Genomic DNA, 18095 nt, shown 5'->3' with positions numbered 1-18095 from the left:
AGTCACTTCGAATGCAGTATATCAGGAGATCCAAAGTATCAGTAGGTCCAGTACAAATTTCTGGCACACAGAATGTCAAGTCTGTAAATTTTGTTCTGGGTCTTCAGGAAATGTATGATGATGCTCTCAAACAGGCAACACAAGGCATGGATTTTTGTGAACTATGAATTTTCTAATTAAATCTTAGATGCTTTCTCTAAACATAATTCCAAAAGGAATTCTTGCTATTAATTTCTTTTTTATTTTATGTATGAAGGGACTCTAATCAGCTCAAGCGTGGCAAACATGGCTCTGGCAGGCCTTGCCCTTCTCCCCCACTTCCTCTGCTTTGCTAAAAACCATTAGATTATGTTCCTACAGCTAGTCACTGATGTCTACTTCCTCATCCTGAGGCTGACTATCATGGTCCAGCAATCAAAAGACCCCCTTGGCTCACCTGATTAACATGCACAATTAAAATTAAACACCTCATACTAATATGGGGTTTCCCGCTTTACCTTTATAAACTGTCATTTGCCTATGGACCAGATCTATTTCCTCTCTATCCAGAGGCAGTCCTTTGTCCCCTGGGGCAAATATCCCTTCCCATTCTCTCTTATTTCCTTCCCCCTTTTCCTCTTCCTCTATTTCCTGTATTTGCCTCTCTTATCTCCTGCCCATTGTTCTCCTGGGGCAAATAAATCTCTTTCGTGCTGAGTACTTGCTCTTGGGATGTCCTGAGTCCATACATGTCCCGTGTATGTATGTGCATGTGTCTGTGCCAGTGAGGGAAGGTGCCTGAGGAGTTCAGAAAAGGGTGTTGGAGTCCCTAAAGCTGCCCATTGTGGGTGCTAGGAACCAAATCCAAGTCCTCTCAAGAGCAGCACATGTTTTGGGGGATTTTTTTTTTGGGGGGGGGCTGTTTTTGGTTTTGTTCTTTTAGTTTTTCCAGACAAGGTTTCTCTGGCTGTCCTGCATCTCATGGAACTCATTCTCTAGACCAGGCTGGCCTTGAATTTAGAGATCCTCCTCCTGAGTACTGGGATTAAAGGTGTGTGCCACCACTGCCTGGTCTATAGATGCCCTTAACCACCCACCCATCGATACAGCCCTATAACATGATTCTTAAAGAACAATACTTGGCTTAAACTATCAAATGTAAATTTCACTCCAAACTATATTATATAATGTACATTATCACTGAATCAACTTCTATTTTAAAAATTATAAGTCTTCACTTACAGTTTCCAAATAAATGCTTCTGCAAAGAAAAAGATAAATAAAACAGAATGCAAACAAAGGAAAAATTATGAATGAAGGAATATTAGTCAACAAAAGATGAGCATATGACTGCTTTCTTTTTCAAGGAAAACTGTAAGCATTCTTCTTAGTATTTAGAGAATTTGTGCATGCATTTAAAGACAGTCATTTGAAAAGTTGCCATAAGTAATAACATACTGCCAGATTTTGTGGGTATCAAAGACTGTGTCAAAGGACAGACTAACAGAACTGTTGCCTTCTCAGCAACAACAATCTTTAAAAATGGAGTTCCAATTCAGAGTCTAATTATATCAAATCTAATTATTCAATTATTTAATAAATTATTCAATTTATAAAAGCTAGTTGTAAGTAGCATATTAAATATGGCAAGAAAATCAAGCCATTCTGATGATGAGTTTATTAAGCAATGTATGGGAAGCATAATAGGTATAATTTTATACAAAGAAATATATATATATATATGGGATATTTGTTCAAAAAATATAGTTAAATCATCACATGTAGCATAACTGATAGTAGAACAGTACCTGGCAACAGGTGATGATGTAACCGCTTTAGTGGCAGTGGCAGAAATGAACAATCCTCCCATTTGTTTATTATGAGAACCTGGAACAGGTGATGACGTAACTACTTTGACAACAGAGGCAGGCTGCTACTGTGGCAGCAGAAACTGACAGGGACACACTGTGACCCAGGCTACTCTTATAAAAGAAAGTATTTCATTGGGGATTGCTGACAGTTGCAGAGGTTAGTCCATTATTGTCATGGTGGCATGAAGGCAGACATGGAGCTGGAGAAGCAGCTAAGGGAGTCATCCTGATCTGGAGGCAAAGAGAGAAATACTGGGCCTGGCATAGGCTTTTGAAACCTCAAAGTCATCCCACAATGACACACTTCCTTCAGTAAGGTCACAGCTACTTCATCAAGGCCACACCTCCTAATCCTTCCCAAATAGTGCCATTCCCTGGTGGCTAAACATTCAAATGCATGAGCCATCCCTACTCAGACCACCACATTGGTCCAGATCATATAGGGTCCAGGGACAGAATTTACTCTGTAGGTATGTAAGCAGAGTGACTTGATTATCATTTTAGGAAACCTCATCTGGTAATGATATCGAGGACAGATTGATCCATAAGAGATATAAGAAAAGGCATGGAGCCATTATCTAATGAGAATAATGAATAAAAATAGCACACTGTGGGGCTGGCGAGATGGCTCAGTGGTTAAGAGCATTGCCTGCTCTTCCAAAGGTCCTGAGTTCAATTCCCGGCAACCACATGGTAGCTCACAACCATCTGTAATGAGATCTGGTGCCCTCTTCTGGCCTGCAGGCTTAATAAATAAATAAATATTTTAAAAAAATAGCACACTGTGTTTAAATACATTGTTTCGTAGGTACTATGCTAATATGCGTCTTCTCATTTACTGACCAAGTTTATCCAAGCTTACAAAAAGAAGATTATCTGCGTAGAGCACAAATGTTTCCTCAGTTCTCACACATCACTTAACACGCTTCTTTGTTTACTTTATTATTTTACGTACTGAAAGACTTTGAGGCACCTTAGCATTACTACACCCCCCCCCTTCCAGGGAACCAGGCCCTTAGCATTACTGCACCCCCCTTCCTGGGAACCAGGACCCTGGTATCCAACCACATGTACACTGGAGCTTTGAGTACTTTCCATCCCCATTGTAGTCTTTCTTCAATAGACCCGGACCCTGGAACTGGGGTGAGATGACCTGCAGGTGTTCCTCCTTGTAACCGCCATAACATTGATCAAGTAGAGTTAGCTGACCATTGTATGAACTAGTCAAAATAGTTGACAAATGATTTTTGGACTTTCCCTTTGATTCTGTACTACCTCCTCCCTGATTTTGTGGTTTTTCCTTTAAAAGAGCTTGTAATAGACAAAGCAGGCGTCCTTCTTCTCTCGAGGCTGAGGGACCTCTGCCGTGGCAGAATAAAAATTCCTCTTGCTATTGCATCAACCGTACTGAGAGTGTCTCTTGGGGCGACCTCCTCCTTGGTGGGGCTTTAGGGCCCAACAGTCCATGAGTGTTTTACCTGTTGTACATATGCATGTTCACCATGTGCACACCTGGTACCTGTGGAGGTCAGAAGGCAATGGGGCAATGGGTGCCCTGGGCCTGGAGTTACAGAGACTTGAAAGCTAACACATAGACACTAGGGATCGAACCTGGGTCCTCTGCTAGAGCTCTTAACCGCCGACTCAGTTCTCCATCAACACAACAAACCTCTTTAATCTAACTGCTTACACTCATCTCCCCAGGATATCTCAAGGTATCTTCTGGATGTGTAGCATCTCCTAAGCTCAATGGTTTAAAAGACGGGACCCCAGTGGGTGAATCAACTCATTGGAAGGTGGTTAGATCAGAGGGGTCCAACCTCAGCAGTTGATCAACTCAGTAAAGGTTCGTAATTTGGTGGCCTTATTAGGAGGTGGGGCCTGGTTAGAGGAAGTAGGTAAAGAAGGTATACCCCAGCCCCTTCTCAGCTACCTCTCCGTCTCTCTGCTTCCCAGCGGCCATAAGATAAGCAGCTCTGTTCTGCCTCATGCACCCACCATGATATTCTGCCTCACTAACCCCCAGGAATGGTAGAGCTAAGTGAGCATGAATGCAACCTTTACGCACAATGAATCTTTCCTCCACTGACATTGCCTTGTTAAGCTACAGAAGCAATATACATCTCTCTGTCCCCTTCTTAACATCCTGGCCGTTACCAGCTTAGCCTAAAGTACCACAACCTACACCTGGAATACGCACTGATCTCCCATTTAGATTTTACATAGAACTGTGCACACCTCATGGATCAAAGGATACACAGTACTGTGTCATGAACCAAGAACTAAGAGATAAGTGAACGGACGCGGAGGACCGATGCAGTGAGCCGTGTGTTGTAGGTAGTGGGAAAGCTCAGGCAAAGGTCGCGGCGCATGAGAGACTGCAAGAGAACCAGGAAAAAGGTAGATAGATGGTAGAGATGAAATGAAGAGGTAGGTCATGTAGGCCATTGGGAGGGATTCTGGTTTTATCCAGAGTGCTATGGAGACTGAAGCAGAATTGGGGTGTGCTATGAAATATTCAGGTTTACACTTGAAATTGTGTATCAGAAGTTCTCTCTGAATAATTTGTCACCCGTTGGTGCTGATGGGCCATAATTTAAATTTGTGATTGATCAATGTCAATTACTCCAAAAGGACAAGAAGTTTCTTAAGGATTGAGATTGTGTCTGATGACTGAGGTTTCTGTCCCACCCGGTCCTGCAGCCATTCAGTCTCAAAGAAACACACAGAGGCCTACATTAATTACAAACTGGTTGGCCTATTAGCTCAAGCTTATTATTAACTAACTCTTACATCTTGAATTAACCCATAATTCTTGCCTGTGTTAACCACATGGCTTGGTAACTTTCATCAGCGAGGCATTCCCATCTTGCACTCTCTGCTTCTGGGTGACGACTGCAGACTGAGCCTTTCCTCTTCCCAGAATTCTCCGATTCTGGCCTCCCCCACACCTATACTTCCAACCTGGCTACTGGCCAATTAGTATTTTATTAAACCTATACAAGTGATGAATCTTTACAGGATACAAGACCATTGTCCCACAGTATGTGTCTTTTGTTTTTGGTACTAAGGATTAAGCCCAGAATCCTGTACATGCTAGGCAAGTGCTCTACCACGAGCTGCATCCCCAGCCTCTTGTGTTTTGAGACAATCTCATTATGTAGTTCAGGCTTGCCTCAAACTGAAGATCCTGCATTCCCAGTCTCTCACTTGCTGAAATTTTTATTCAGTTATCAAATCACCAAAACATAAATCACAGTAAATTGCATGAGTGCCCAATAAATATTTATTGGATAAATAATCATGGGACTAAGCAAGAGAATTGAAGCCAATGTCTGTTAAGTTCACTGGCGACTGTCAAAAGTAGCCTGAGTTTACAGATGAGGCAAAACTCAGAAGCAACTGAACAAGAAAGTGAAGAAAAGAGAACAGACAGACAAAGCGAAAGAGCAGCAGCGGTGTCAAGAGAAAGTTGCCTGTTTTCATTCTGCTGTTGGCATTACTGTTATTCCTCTATGCTGAGAAGACAAAGAAGAAAAATATTGAAAAGGACAGGGACAGGATATAACCTGATAATTGTAGCTAAGGGAATTTAAAAATGCCAGCAAAGGGGTAAGGAAGCAAAGATATCATGAAGGTTAGTTAACTTAAGCATGACTATATAACGAGTTAAAAATATTTGAATCTAAAAGATGCTGGTGAGCTAAAATAAACTACACCTAGTTAGGAGGAGCAAACAAAAGCGAACTGTGTCAGCAGAAAGACAGTCCAATAAGCTGGCTCCTTTAAAAAGTAAGGTACAAGGAGGGGAATGGAGATGTTTCTAGAATAAAAGAAACTTAAGATAAACCAATCACAATGTGCAAATCTGATGAATTCTGACTTTAAGGAGAAGCAAGTGAAAAACTAAACATGGACATTAAACCATCTGAACTATCATGTATGAAGTATGGTTATAGGACTGCTAGGTTTATCTTCATTTGTGGGCAGGTGAGCACAGTCCTACAACTGCAATACTAGTGGAAGACAGACAGAAAAGAATCTTGAGATCCAGGCCAGCCTGGGCTACACAGCAAGCTCCTCAGTTAAGGTATAGGGATAAAACTGAAAGTAAATAAATAAATAAATAAATAAATAAAAGTTAAAACAAAGTAGGCTGATAAATAAATAAATCATCTATCCTTCTGTTTTAGACATGTTAACTAGACGTTCTATGCAAAAGAAAAATCTGCAGTGTAACATGAAGACAGAATATTTGTTCCCGAGAAAAGAATGTGTGCACTAAAGAAGTGTTATGTTTAAACCAAGGGACAGTCACTAAAATATATCCGGTCTACCTCTGCCATTATCTCCATTTTATTCACTCAGTTTTCTTAAATAAATAAGATCCTGAGAAAAAGTGAGCTACGTAAAGGATAGGATGGAGTGTTTGAGTTACGCATTCTAGATTTTTTAAATATCTATTTATTATGTATACAATATTCTGTCTGTATGCCTGAAGGCCAGAAGAGGGCGCCAGACCTCCTTACAGATGGTTGTGAGCCACCATGTGGTTGCTGGGAATTGAACTCAGGACCTTTGGAAGAGCAGGCAATGCACTTAACCACTGAGCCATCTCTCCAGCCCCTAGATTTTAAGAAATAAAATTGTTTTCTCTGCTTATTTGTGTGTTAGAAAATAAAACCGTAAGGATTTGGATAAAAAATTCTTTATTTAGACTCGAAGCATCCCAATGACTAGAATGTTGAAGTACGGGGGGCCTCTTTTCCGATCTTATCCTCAGCAATTCCAAAAGCACTGGGGTTCTTTTTTTCTTTTCAGGCACGTACATACCCTCCCTCCTTCCCTCCCTCCCTCTCTCAAAGCGTCAGCTAATAATTTAAAAAATAAATTTTTATTTTGTCAAGAGTACGCTCAGAAAAAGGGTAATAATAGTGCATTTTGGGAGAGAGCACATTGTGCCGCGGGAGGGCTGCGGCGGCACCGGTCAGGACGCCCTGCAGCGGGTGGCAGGGAAGGCGGACCCACGAGCCGGGCCAGCGGCGCCCCAGAACCCTCCCCTCCGCTCCCCTCCGCCGCCGCCAACTGCGGCCAAGGGCGGCTGGAGCACTGAGCAGGGCCAGCCCCGTGTCCCTCCGCCCCGCTAACACCAAGGGAACCAAGGCCAAAGCTTCCGCGCCACTACCCGGCGGGTTCCCACTTCAGCTCCGCGCCCCGTACTCCGCTTCCGGGCCCGAGGGGGAGGGCCGAAAGAAAACACGCACCAATCTCTATGTAAGCGTGGAAGACGTCTGGCTTCTACACCAATGAGAGAGCTGGTGGGCGGAGCCAGAGGCGTGGGCTCGCTCCGGGATTTAAACTTGAACGGCCGACCGTTAACGACAGCGTTGAGCGTGAGCGTGGGCGATTTGTCCCTTGTGTGATTGTGAATCTGTGGTCCTCACTGGGCTGCGAGGAGACGACCTAACCCGCGGCAGCGGTGGTGGCGGCTGGTGACGAGCGCGGAGCCGGCAGCGGAGGACACTTCCTGGGCCAGGGTGCGGCGGAGGCCCGTGCTCCTTCCCTGGACCGCCGCGCGTGGATTTGCGTTCCCCTCCTTGGCCAGGCTCTTGCATTCAAGGTAAATCCCGGCGTGGGCTGGCTGGGGTAGAGGCCGCCCAAGCTCCTCCAGGTCACAATGTGCACCCTGTACGCGCCACTCTTGCCCGGAGGCTGAGCGAGCTGACTGAGCCCTCGGGGCCAGCGTGGAGGCTGGGGACCAGTCCCTGGGGAACCGGCACGCCCACGGCCAGATGGTGCGACCCGTGTTTTTGTTCGAAGAGCAGGGAAGTCGTCTCACGTTCGGGTTACACCTTTTGTGGGCTCACACCTACAGCCAGCCTTCCATAGCGTTTGCTTAGGATTTAGGATAGCGGATAAAATTGAAGGACCCGCTCTGTGTGACTGTTTCCCGAATAGAGATAAACCTTAGAAAAGCTGTACATTAATAATGCAAACAAAAATATTAAACAGTGCCCTTTCAGGTTTGTTAAGTTTTTCAATACGCAGTGCTGATGAAAGTGAACGCTAACGCTTGTGCTGGGTAACGAGATTTCCTAGAAAGCAGGTGTCATTCAACTGGGAAGTTAAATTACACCATAACTTCAGTTATATCCGAATCCAGGAATTTAAGAGTTAAAAATCCCACCCTCCGAATCCTTTCAGCTGTAACTAGGTAATAACCCTGGACCATTACACTGCTTCAGATTTAAAAAAAAAAAAAAATAGGTATTTTGGTCATTCACAAAATATAAGATTGGTGGTTTAGCTTCTGTGTAAGTTTCTCTCTAGCTGGTGAGATTGTCGTGTTTTATTAGAATCAAAAGAAACTGACCATAACCTGTAGACCTTATGAAAAGTTGCACCACCACATTTGAGGGGTAAAATAAAGGGAATGTAGTCTGAACACAAAGGACAACAGCTTATCAGTGTTTTGTAAACATGCCATTTAAAAGTCCTCTTGGCTTTAGTGTCCACAATCGTTCCAGGCCAGCTTCAGAAGAGACAGGCGCACACATACTTCAATTAAACTCCAAAACCTTTTTAAATGGAGAAAGTAAATCTTAAGCCCTTCTTTACATTTCTCCAACATCACTCCTATCTTTGAGTTTTAATATTACTTCAGTGATTTTGCAAATATACATTCTAGAGTATTCTCATTTGATTTTTCTGAGATGCCTGACTATCAACCATAAGGTCACTGAATCATTCTTTTAGATTCAGAGCGTCTTAAAAGAACTTTATTCGAATTTAAAGCCTTAGGCTCTGGCTTCTATAGACTCCTGAGCAGAACACCTTTTAGTTAGGGCTTTGGAGGGGGACTTTTTAAACATGGGCTACTCTTAAAGTCTGTTTTTCTTTTCTAGGTTTTTCCTTTTGGTTGACTCAAGTCAAGGCAAGCCAAAATATGGTAAGAAATTGCTCAAACAGATCCCAGCACCCAGTGATGGCTCACAACTGCCCAATCTTAAGATGCCTTCTCCCAACCTCTAAAGACACCCATGTGATACACACACATACAGACGTTTAAGACTTGAAAATTAAAGTACAAAGCAACTCTTTTTAGAATGTTACGTTAACCAGAAATGTTAGGTCACTTGGTATCACAGTTTTCCGAGCTCCTCTGCTAGGCTGTGAAAGCTGTGATCGTGTTGCACCACTTCTTCTGCACAAGTTACCCACTTAGTCCTCTAAACCTGGAACTCCCACAAGTCTGTGATTATATAATCCACCCGTAGGAGCTATAGGACTTAAGGAAGCACCAGATTACTGTAAATATTGTTCTGTCCATGTGTTCCTTGTATTGAGCAGTATCCAGATACAATCCATTCTGAGTCTTGAACATAAAAACAAACTAGTTACTGGTTGATTGACAAACATTTGAGTTTTATAAACAAGTCTAGTAAACGTGAAGAACACTAGCAGTGACAGTTACTAAAGTAGGAATCTTGTAAGTTCGTTTGCTATGGCATTGTTACAAAGGACAATGCGTCAAGAATTTCGTATTTTTGCATATTAGCAGTGCTTTTGCTACATAATTTTCTTGCTTTTAAAACTTCTTAGTGACCCCATAAGATATGACTGACATACTGGCTGACCTAAATTAGGCTTCCGTCGCTTTGTAGTCACACTAAGTATGTGCTAATTTCCAGCCCTAGAAAGGACTAGTATTTTCTACCATGGAATCAAAACTTTTTCTTGTTTGGTTGAGGAGTTTCTTATAGCCCAGCTGGCCTTAAACCTCCAGCTTCCACCCAAAGGCTGGGATTATAGGTGTGTGCCAGTACACCTGATTGGCTCAAAACAGATTTTACCCCTCTGTCTCCCAGTTCTGCAAAGTTGAACTTCCAGAACTTGGCCAACAAAATCCAAAAATGTTTTGACATCTCTAAAGGGTCATAAGAAGAGTGCAACATACATTATTTTTCAGAACCTAAAATATCTACTCTTACCCTTGGTAGAAAAAAATTGCCAGCCTCTGCACTAGCTGCCTCATTAAAAACATACTGTGTGGGCTGGAGAGATGGCTCAGAGGTTAAGAGCACACTGGCTGCTCTTCCAGAGGTCCCGAGTTCAATTCCCAGCACCCACATGGTGGCTCACAATGATCCATGAGATCTGGCGCCCTCTTCTGGCCTGCAGGCAGAACAGTGTATACGTAATAAATAAACATTTTAAAAAAGACATACGGTACTACACTGAGGTAGATTCCAAGAAGCATCACACCTGGCACTAAACCCATCTATCCAATCTTTAATTGGTGAAATTTAATAAGAAAGTAAGACACTCTGGCAAAGATCTTTCCCATAAGTGGTTATCTCATTTGCCTTGAAAAGGAACAAGTGTGAGATGCTATTGACTTAGCAAAAAAGAGAAAAGAAAGAAAAAGGAACATATGATATTTGTAGTATCAGGCTTTAATGAATTTAAATTCAAGGCACAGATTTCCAGGGGTATAGCTAACAAGTGCTTTTTGCTTTTTCATTTCATAATTCTTTTGGACAGGAATTAGAGAATATTTAGACCCTTTACTGTTTAAGACTTGTTAGGTCTTTTTTTATGAGCCAGTCTTTAGAATTTTAGCTGGTTGTTGCTTCTTGTCCTGGTAGAGAGCCTAGCTTGTTGGGCCTATACAGTAGTATTAACTTCTGCATCTATTATACAGACCCTCTTTGTTGGAGTCTCTGAAACATTATTTTCTTCTTCTGTGTCAGCACAGTCCCTTTTGGCCTTTGTTTCTTCCTTGTGGAGTATATGTGGGTGCTCAATGCGTCCTCTACGTACAAAATGCTGGATCCGGGATTCCAGTCCTTGACATTTAGGGCGATCCATGAGGGGCTTATATGTGCGCATTCTCACTCCTTCTACAAAGGCACTAGCTTGCTTTATGACAGAGGGCTTAATGTTTCTCCATTCTGTTACTTCATCCGTCTTTGTTCCTGCCCCACATGTTATCATGACAGAATCTAGTCCTTGTAGCATGCTATATAGCATGTGGGTTTTAACAGCATGATTAGCCCATAGCTGTTGTAGGTGGGTAACATTGAATTCCTGAACCTCGTGATCATAAATCCATTTGGTATTTTCAAATTTGCAGTCATACAAAACTAGAGGAAATTCAACAGCCATGCTAAGGAGAAACAAATGCAAGAATGCACAGCAGTTAGCCAATAGTTCTTTTTTAAATACCGAGCTTTAGTTGAGATTAAGGGGACAAGGAAGATCTACTAATGCCAATGGTTAGTAACATCTAAGAAAATACAACACTGTCTTAATCTGGAGCAACTCTGACTTCATTTTAAAAGGAAGGAAAAAAAAAGCAATGATCAATTTGATTGATATTAAATTAATGTCAGTGGCAACAAATGACCAAGATGTGGGTTGATAATCCGTATGACGCTCTGGCTCCCCATACCATAAAATTTAAGACCGGTTATTTATCCAGATTTGTTCAGCCTAGGAATGAACTACTGGTGTCACTGTTTAGCCACAGCCTGTTCACAAAAGAAAAGCCTCTTTTCTACCTTCCCTATAATTTCAGAAGCTGGGAATTAGAAGCCCAGTCCAAATATCTATTTCCTTATTAATGGAAAAATCTAGTATATGTTCATAACATTCTACAAATCAGAAGTTTGTGAAGAGAGCTGGGGAGATGGCTCAGTGGTTAAGAGCACTCACTGTTCTTCCAGAGGACCCGGGTTCAATTCCCAGTGCCCACATAGTGGACTACAACCTTCTGTAACTCCAGTTCTAAAATATCTGACACCCTTTTTGTGGTTACCAGATACACAAGTGGTGTGCAGGCATACATGCAGACAAAACACTCATACACAAAACAAAATCTAATAGTATAAAGTTTAATGAACCACATTATTATTTCAGTAATCATGGGAGAGAAAAGACTGTATTAGTTTGGTTTAACTTACCTATATTGAGGTTTCTCAGGATTTTTCTCTATGTTTAACAATTCATCAATAATCTCTGGCTTTTCCATTCCTTGGCCAATCAGGAAGAGGATAGCCATCATACACCGAACTTGATGATACAGGAATGCCTGGCCAGTCACTTCAAATTGACATAACTGGAAGGGTTCTTGCCTTCTCTCCTCACCCAGAGTCTGAGCCACTAGTTGTACTTGTGCAGACAGAATAGTCCTCTGAAAATTAATCACTCCATTGGCCACATCCATTTTACACAAGTTTCTGAAATCATGAGTGCCAACATACTTCTGAGCTGCAGAATTCATAGTTACAATATCTAAATCAGCACGAGGGAAAAAATAGCGGTAAGTCCGCTCAAGGCAGCTAAACCTAGCACTGAAGCTAGGCTCTACAGGGGCCCAGGCCAATATTCGGATATCTGCAGGGAGCACCCGATTGAGAATGTGGGTATAACGGATCTCTTTAGCAACATCATCGGCTTCATCTTTTAAGTTAGAATCATCTGAATCCATGCCCCTTGGAAACTGAGAACGTAGGTCCAGAGAAATCACCTGTAGAATTAGAGAGAAACTGTTTCAGAAATGATCTAAAGACTCAGTATGTACACTCCCATTATTACGTGCTTTGAGAAATAAGGTATTAGCCCTTACCTGACCAAAGGCACTAACTCCTTTGTCTGTTCGACCACACCGGTGATAGTTGGATGTCTGTCTGCTTTCTACCAGTCGGGTCTTGGTTAAAGCCTCAAACAGTTTCTCTTCAATGGTATTGCTTGTGTTTTCCTGACTGGCAAAGCCCTGGTAACCCCAGCCTAGGTAGGCTATTTTTAGAGCTACATGTCTTCGGCCATGAGCACTGAAATCAAATGCACGCTTAGCTTTTCCAGAGCCTAAAGGATTTTCTCTGATGTTTGAGTCTTTGATATTATTGGCCTGTTCTTTCTTAAGTCTTTTCACTTCCTGCTCCAGTTCCTTTACTCTGTTTAAAAGTTTCTCAATCTGGTTTCTGTCTGTGTTTTCAGCCATGACAGCCGTAGGAAGAAATCATGCAGGTCCTGCATGGAAAAAAAAAGTGAAGTAATACATCAGTTCCAGTGCCTGGTCCTTTGGAGATGTTAGTGTCACATGAATGAGTTATCATCTAAGCTGCACATGGCAGTGCAGTCTTATAGCCCCAGTACCTGGGGCACAAGTTCTAGGCCAATTAGGGGTACAGAACAAGATACTACCTCGAGAAAACAAAAGAACACTCAGATTTAATTTGATGTTAAAAGTGTAGGTTTAGATTGCCCAAGGTACAGTTTAATTAGTATGGATTCATCACTCAGACACTGTCCCTTTACATTCTATCTGGCTACTTCACATAGGAAAAGGGAAGGATGCACCTATTTTTTAAAATTTAGGGAAATGCCTCAATTTCATTTCTCTATTCCTTACTAACCAAGATGATTCGTTTAGAATGTTTTCCTCCCTATAACATTTCCTCTTGATTTCTCAGTAATTTATACAGTATTTTTAATAGTGACAATTACTTATATGACTACTTCTGTTTCTATTGTTTTATAATATTTCAAGTAAGTGGCATATATATTGTTATCTAATGTTCTGTTTTGTTTTAAAGGTGGCCCAATAGAAGCTGTCTTAATTGAAGAAATATAATCAATGATTATATTTCACATTAGAAGTAGAACCTGGAGATAGATTTTTCTTTAAGCAGTTGTAATGGCAGAAAAAAGGTAATAACTACTAGCTTTTTTACAACCAAATTTCTTTCGTTTATAAAAGATTTCTATAACAGTTATACAAGAGTTAGTGTGACATAATTTAGATCTGGAAGTTGAAATGTCTCATGTATTTCAGTAACCAAACAGCAACAATACCACAGTCTGAACACTTAGGTAGTTCTAACTAATTTATGACTGAAATTACTTGGATAGCATTTCTACATCTGTTCTTGGGCTGACTGTGACTAAATGGTTCCCTTCTAATCTTTGGAGTTTATGATGAAAGATTAAACATTAAAATCTTACAGGTGAAACTAAAATTACTAGAAGAAATATGGGGAGATGACGTTTTTAATATTACTAAACTATTAGAGAAAGCCTGGTGGGGAATTGAACTTAGAAGCCAGGCAGTGATGGCGCCTGCCTTTAAATCCCAACATGGGGGGGGGGGGGGAGGATCTCTGAGTTCAAGGCCAGTCTGGTCTACAAGAGCTAGTTCCAGGACAGGTTCCAAAGCTACAGAGAAGCCCTGTCTCAAAAAACAAAGACAAAAAAAAAAAAAAAGTGAACTTAGAGCTTCCTGTATGATATGCTGGACAATTACTCAGTCACTAAGCTGTATCCCTAGGGGAAAGGCATTGCTAAGTAAAACATGTTCAAGTACTTGAGAACAATTAATTGTGGAATAGTCTACAAGGATTGGAAAGTTTGATGGTATACCACTGTGGAGGAGTGGAAAACTCAGGTAATCCCATCTTGGAAATTGAACCTATGCTACATGCTTATGCAAGTGTGTAAAAGCTTACAAGGTACTCGCTGTACTTTAATTAACAAGTGACTATAAGTCTAGTTTCAATAAGGAACTGGATGAATCTGATACATTAAATAGTAAAGTAGTTTTCATGTGCTGGCAGCTGAATCACCACAATTCAAACAAAGTTCAGAAAGATTTTGTGCCATGTTCCTTTCTAGTGAAAAAAAAATTAGAGTTAATACGGAAATTAGAAAACTGCTAAGAAACTGTCTTTTAGAGAGAAGTTTCATCAAGGAGGGGAAATCCTTTGAAACTATAAGCATGTATTTCAACTTCAAGAGAAGCATAGGGAAAGCAAAGTAGCAAGCAATAGATAAAACTACCTTGATCCCAGTCAGGAAACCAACCACTAGGTGTTTAGGTGGTTGAATTTTATTAGGGCAGATTTGTCTTATACATATGCACAGAGTAGATGCATACATATGTGTGCTTTATGTATGTGCACAGCCCATTATGTTGATTTTTTTGATCTTCAGGCCATTATCACTTAGGAGTAAAAGCAAAGACTCAGTGTGATTCAGACTGCCAAGGTACGATTCCAGCTCTGCTGTTTACTACCTTTGGGCAAGTTAACTTCCTAAAGCTTCCTATGAAAAAGAACTCATCCTAAAATATAAGGATTATATGGATTAATAAACATGAATAATGCCATATGCATAAAGCATCCTCTAAGCATGTTATATAATGTTCAGTAAGCATCATGTTCCATTACATGGAGTCTCAAGCTTTCCATATGTCAGAACTCAGCCCATATCATAGGAGTCACTAAATGTGACATGGCAATAACAGTGTAAGAAAAGAGTAGACATGACAGCAAGTAATAGATAGAACTCTACCACAACTATTGAATTTATTATTGCTTTGGATTTTCCATTTGACTATAAAATTGAGACAAGAATGAGCAATTAATGAGGTGGAAACTGACCAGTTGTTATCTCTTACAGACAGCCTTATAATGTAGAAGAAGCAATGGAGCAACTGATAGGACCTGGTGGACAAAAATGGGCCAGTATGGACCCAGAAGAACGAATGTTAGCTGCTGCTACAGCTTTTACACATATCTGTGCAGGGCAGGGCGAAGGAGATATTAGGAGAGAAGCCCAGGCTAGCCAGTATGATCCCTACAGTAAAGCCTCAGTGACCCCAGGAAAGAGACCTGCTCTGCCTGTGCGGCTGCACTGCCCACACATCAGAAGCCGCGTCACTTCATCAACATTTTCAGAGGCTTCCCAAAAATGCAGAAAGCCAGTGATGAAGAGAAAGGTTCTGCGCAGAAAGCCAGATGGGGAAGTACTAGTGACAGATGAGTCTGTTATCAGTGAGTCCGAATCTGGTACAGAAAGTGATTTGGATCTCTGGGACTTACGACACAAGCTGATGAACCTACAATTTCAAGAAGGCACAGAATCCCCAAATGATGCTTCACAGAAACTTAACCTACCACATGAATATCAAGTTAACCTACCACGTGAATATCAAGGAATTTCACAAGAAAACCAGCTCATTTGCTATCTGCGAAGAGAAGAAATGGGCCCTCCTGTTTATGAACAAGACTTGATTGTTGCCAGCAGACCCAAATCCTTTATTCTCCCCAGGCTGGATCAGTTAAGCCGAAACCGGGGCAAGATAGACCGAGTAGCCAGATATTTTGAATACAAAAGGGACTGGGATTCAATGCGGTTTCCTGGTGAAGATCATAGAAAGGAGCTACGCTGGAATGTCCGAGGACAAATGCTTTCCAGAACAGAACCCCAGTCCAAGCCTCAACATGTGTACGTTCCAAACAATTACCTGGTACCAACTGAGAAGAAAAGATCTGCCCTTCGGTGGGGTGTCCGTTGTGACCTTGCAAATGGTGTCCTGCCCAAGAAGCTTCCTTTCCCTCTTTCTCCTTCTTAAGTCTTTTTTACCTGTCTCCTTCCATCGTATTTAGGATAACCTAGTTCTTCCTCTCTCTCCTTTTAAATACAACTGACTTGAAAAGCCTGCAGAACACAGGGTAAGGACTTCACTGGTCCTTCCTATGTCCCATTAGGTACCATACGCCACTTAAATTTCTAAACTGGCATTCTCAAATGCAGCAGTTTGGGGGGTTGGGGGAACTACCTGAAATGTGAATTTTGTCAAAGTAGTAATTGCCATTTTGAAAAGACTTGTAAACTGTGGTGTTTTTTTTTTTAATTAGTGGGTATTAAGCTCAACTATTAAAGAATTTGGCAAATGATGAGTTTGAACCTTGTTTTAAGTACTTCCCAGTGTAAGAGGACCTCAGCCACTCTAGGCCATGATTCTTCCTCTGATCATCTAATGATACTCAAAGTTTCTGTATATGGTCTGACATGAAGACACAGAAATGAACTGTCTGGGTACAGATGAAAACACTAGTTCTGGGTTTTTGCTAGAACTTACATTCTTGATAATCCAGTAAGGAATACCTAAAGATCAGAGTTGTCTATTTCAAGCACTAAAAGTGGGCCTGAAGTTTTTATTAAAGTGTTTATTCAAAAAGGAAAATAAACATGAATAGTCTTGGTCATTGCTAGTTGCTGAAACACTCTCCAAACAATATCTGAGGCTAGAGATACAATACATTGACCCAGGGCCACCCACAGCTGGACGTGATCAGGAAGAAAGATAATCAGTAATAGCTAAATGCTGTGGAGGGACTGACTCCAGGAAAGTAAAATCTGCAAACTCCAATAGTACATCTGAGCAAGGACGATGCCACAAATGCCTGGGGATACAAATTAAGGACCTTGTAACTCAGCAAGATCCATAATACATGCAGAGCACAAAAAAAGTTTTAGACTGAATTAAAATAGGATTAAAAATAGAACAGCTTTTTCAAAACAGTTGATAAAAAAAAAAAAGTTTTCCTTTGCCTGGACCCAAAGTTCAAATTAAAGGGTTCTAAAGGATGAATCCCAGTTTAGCTCCTAAGCATAGATCAACCCAGTCATGAGGCAGATTTAAGTGGGATGACCCCAAGACTTGGCCCAGTACACTAGGTTTATCAATGAAACTTGGAAGGTGGACCCACAAAGGTAATTCCTGGGTGTACTAAGCACCCACCCTAAAATAGTAAGCCTCGGAGTTTTTGAAGTTTAAAAAGGGGGGAGGGTGTGGATAGACATTTCCTCGTGATAAAGGGTTCAAAACGCGCTATGATCATTAACTCTGTATAACTAAGTATAGCGTAGAGCAAAACCCAAAATAAACTGGTTTCCGCCAAGCCTTCCTCCCATTCTTTCTTTACTGGGCTACACTATTGTTTGTATTCGAGCAATTCAGAGGCCCTCTACGCCAGTTGCAGAATTTAAGCCCCGCTGGTGGGGCCTATCTCCAAGAAGTCTCAGACACGACACACACGCGCGCTGTCCTAAGTCCCACCTCATCCACCGGCGCCTGAAGCCCTTAAGTACCGGGACAGGAGATAGTCATTTAGCTTCCATTTGCTCATTCCTCTCTAAAACTCAAAGCAGCCCACCTGGAAGAGTGTACACTTACCTTCCGGTCGGTCATCAGCTCGCGGCCACGCGACTAGCAGGAAGCTGAGACTTCGTGTCTCCAGTAAGCATGCGCCGCCTCACGGGAGGCGCGCCTGCGGTTCTGGGAAATGTAGTTCCGAGGTCTGGTGGCCGGCTTTAAGCCAAAACCCATCGTAAGCACAGGTTTCTGACTCAGCCCTGTCTTCACCCCAAAGCACAATCAATGACAAAAACAAATGA

General features: G+C 41.7%; 2 protein-coding genes across 5 annotated transcripts; one reads left to right on the top strand and one right to left on the bottom strand.

Moving 5' to 3' along the window:
• The first annotated feature begins 7236 nt into the window (after positions 1-7236).
• Positions 7237-17051, top strand: Hyls1 (HYLS1, centriolar and ciliogenesis associated). 2 transcript variants are annotated; one of them, XM_026779483.1, is made up of 4 exons: positions 7237-7470; positions 8756-8799; positions 13451-13565; positions 15312-17051. In XM_026779483.1, the coding sequence occupies exons 3-4, from the start codon at positions 13552-13554 to the stop codon at positions 16264-16266; spliced, it is 969 nt and encodes a 322-aa protein (XP_026635284.1). In that variant the 5' UTR covers positions 7237-7470; positions 8756-8799; positions 13451-13551; the 3' UTR covers positions 16267-17051. The 2 variants fall into 2 exon arrangements, with proteins under 2 accessions (XP_026635284.1, XP_013201790.1); XM_013346336.2 differs by lacking the exon at positions 13451-13565.
• Positions 10258-17936, bottom strand: Pus3 (pseudouridine synthase 3). 3 transcript variants are annotated; one of them, XM_005347027.3, is made up of 4 exons: positions 17875-17936; positions 12481-12884; positions 11816-12381; positions 10258-11019 (listed from the first exon to the last, which is right to left on the bottom strand). In XM_005347027.3, exons 2-4 carry the CDS (start codon positions 12853-12855, stop codon positions 10518-10520), a joined length of 1443 nt encoding a protein of 480 aa, XP_005347084.1. In that variant the 5' UTR covers positions 12856-12884; positions 17875-17936; the 3' UTR covers positions 10258-10517. The 3 variants fall into 3 exon arrangements, with proteins under 3 accessions (XP_005347084.1, XP_026635282.1, XP_026635283.1); XM_026779481.1 differs by lacking the exon at positions 17875-17936 and adding an exon at positions 17758-17861; XM_026779482.1 differs by lacking the exon at positions 17875-17936 and having other exon boundaries at positions 11816-12400; positions 12481-12693.
• Positions 17937-18095: the final 159 nt, after the last annotated feature.

This window comes from Microtus ochrogaster, chromosome 5, assembly GCF_000317375.1.
Source record: "Microtus ochrogaster isolate Prairie Vole_2 chromosome 5, MicOch1.0, whole genome shotgun sequence".
NCBI classification, from domain to species: Eukaryota; Metazoa; Chordata; class Mammalia; order Rodentia; family Cricetidae; genus Microtus; species Microtus ochrogaster.
This window is presented reverse-complemented; position numbering and strand designations above follow the sequence as displayed.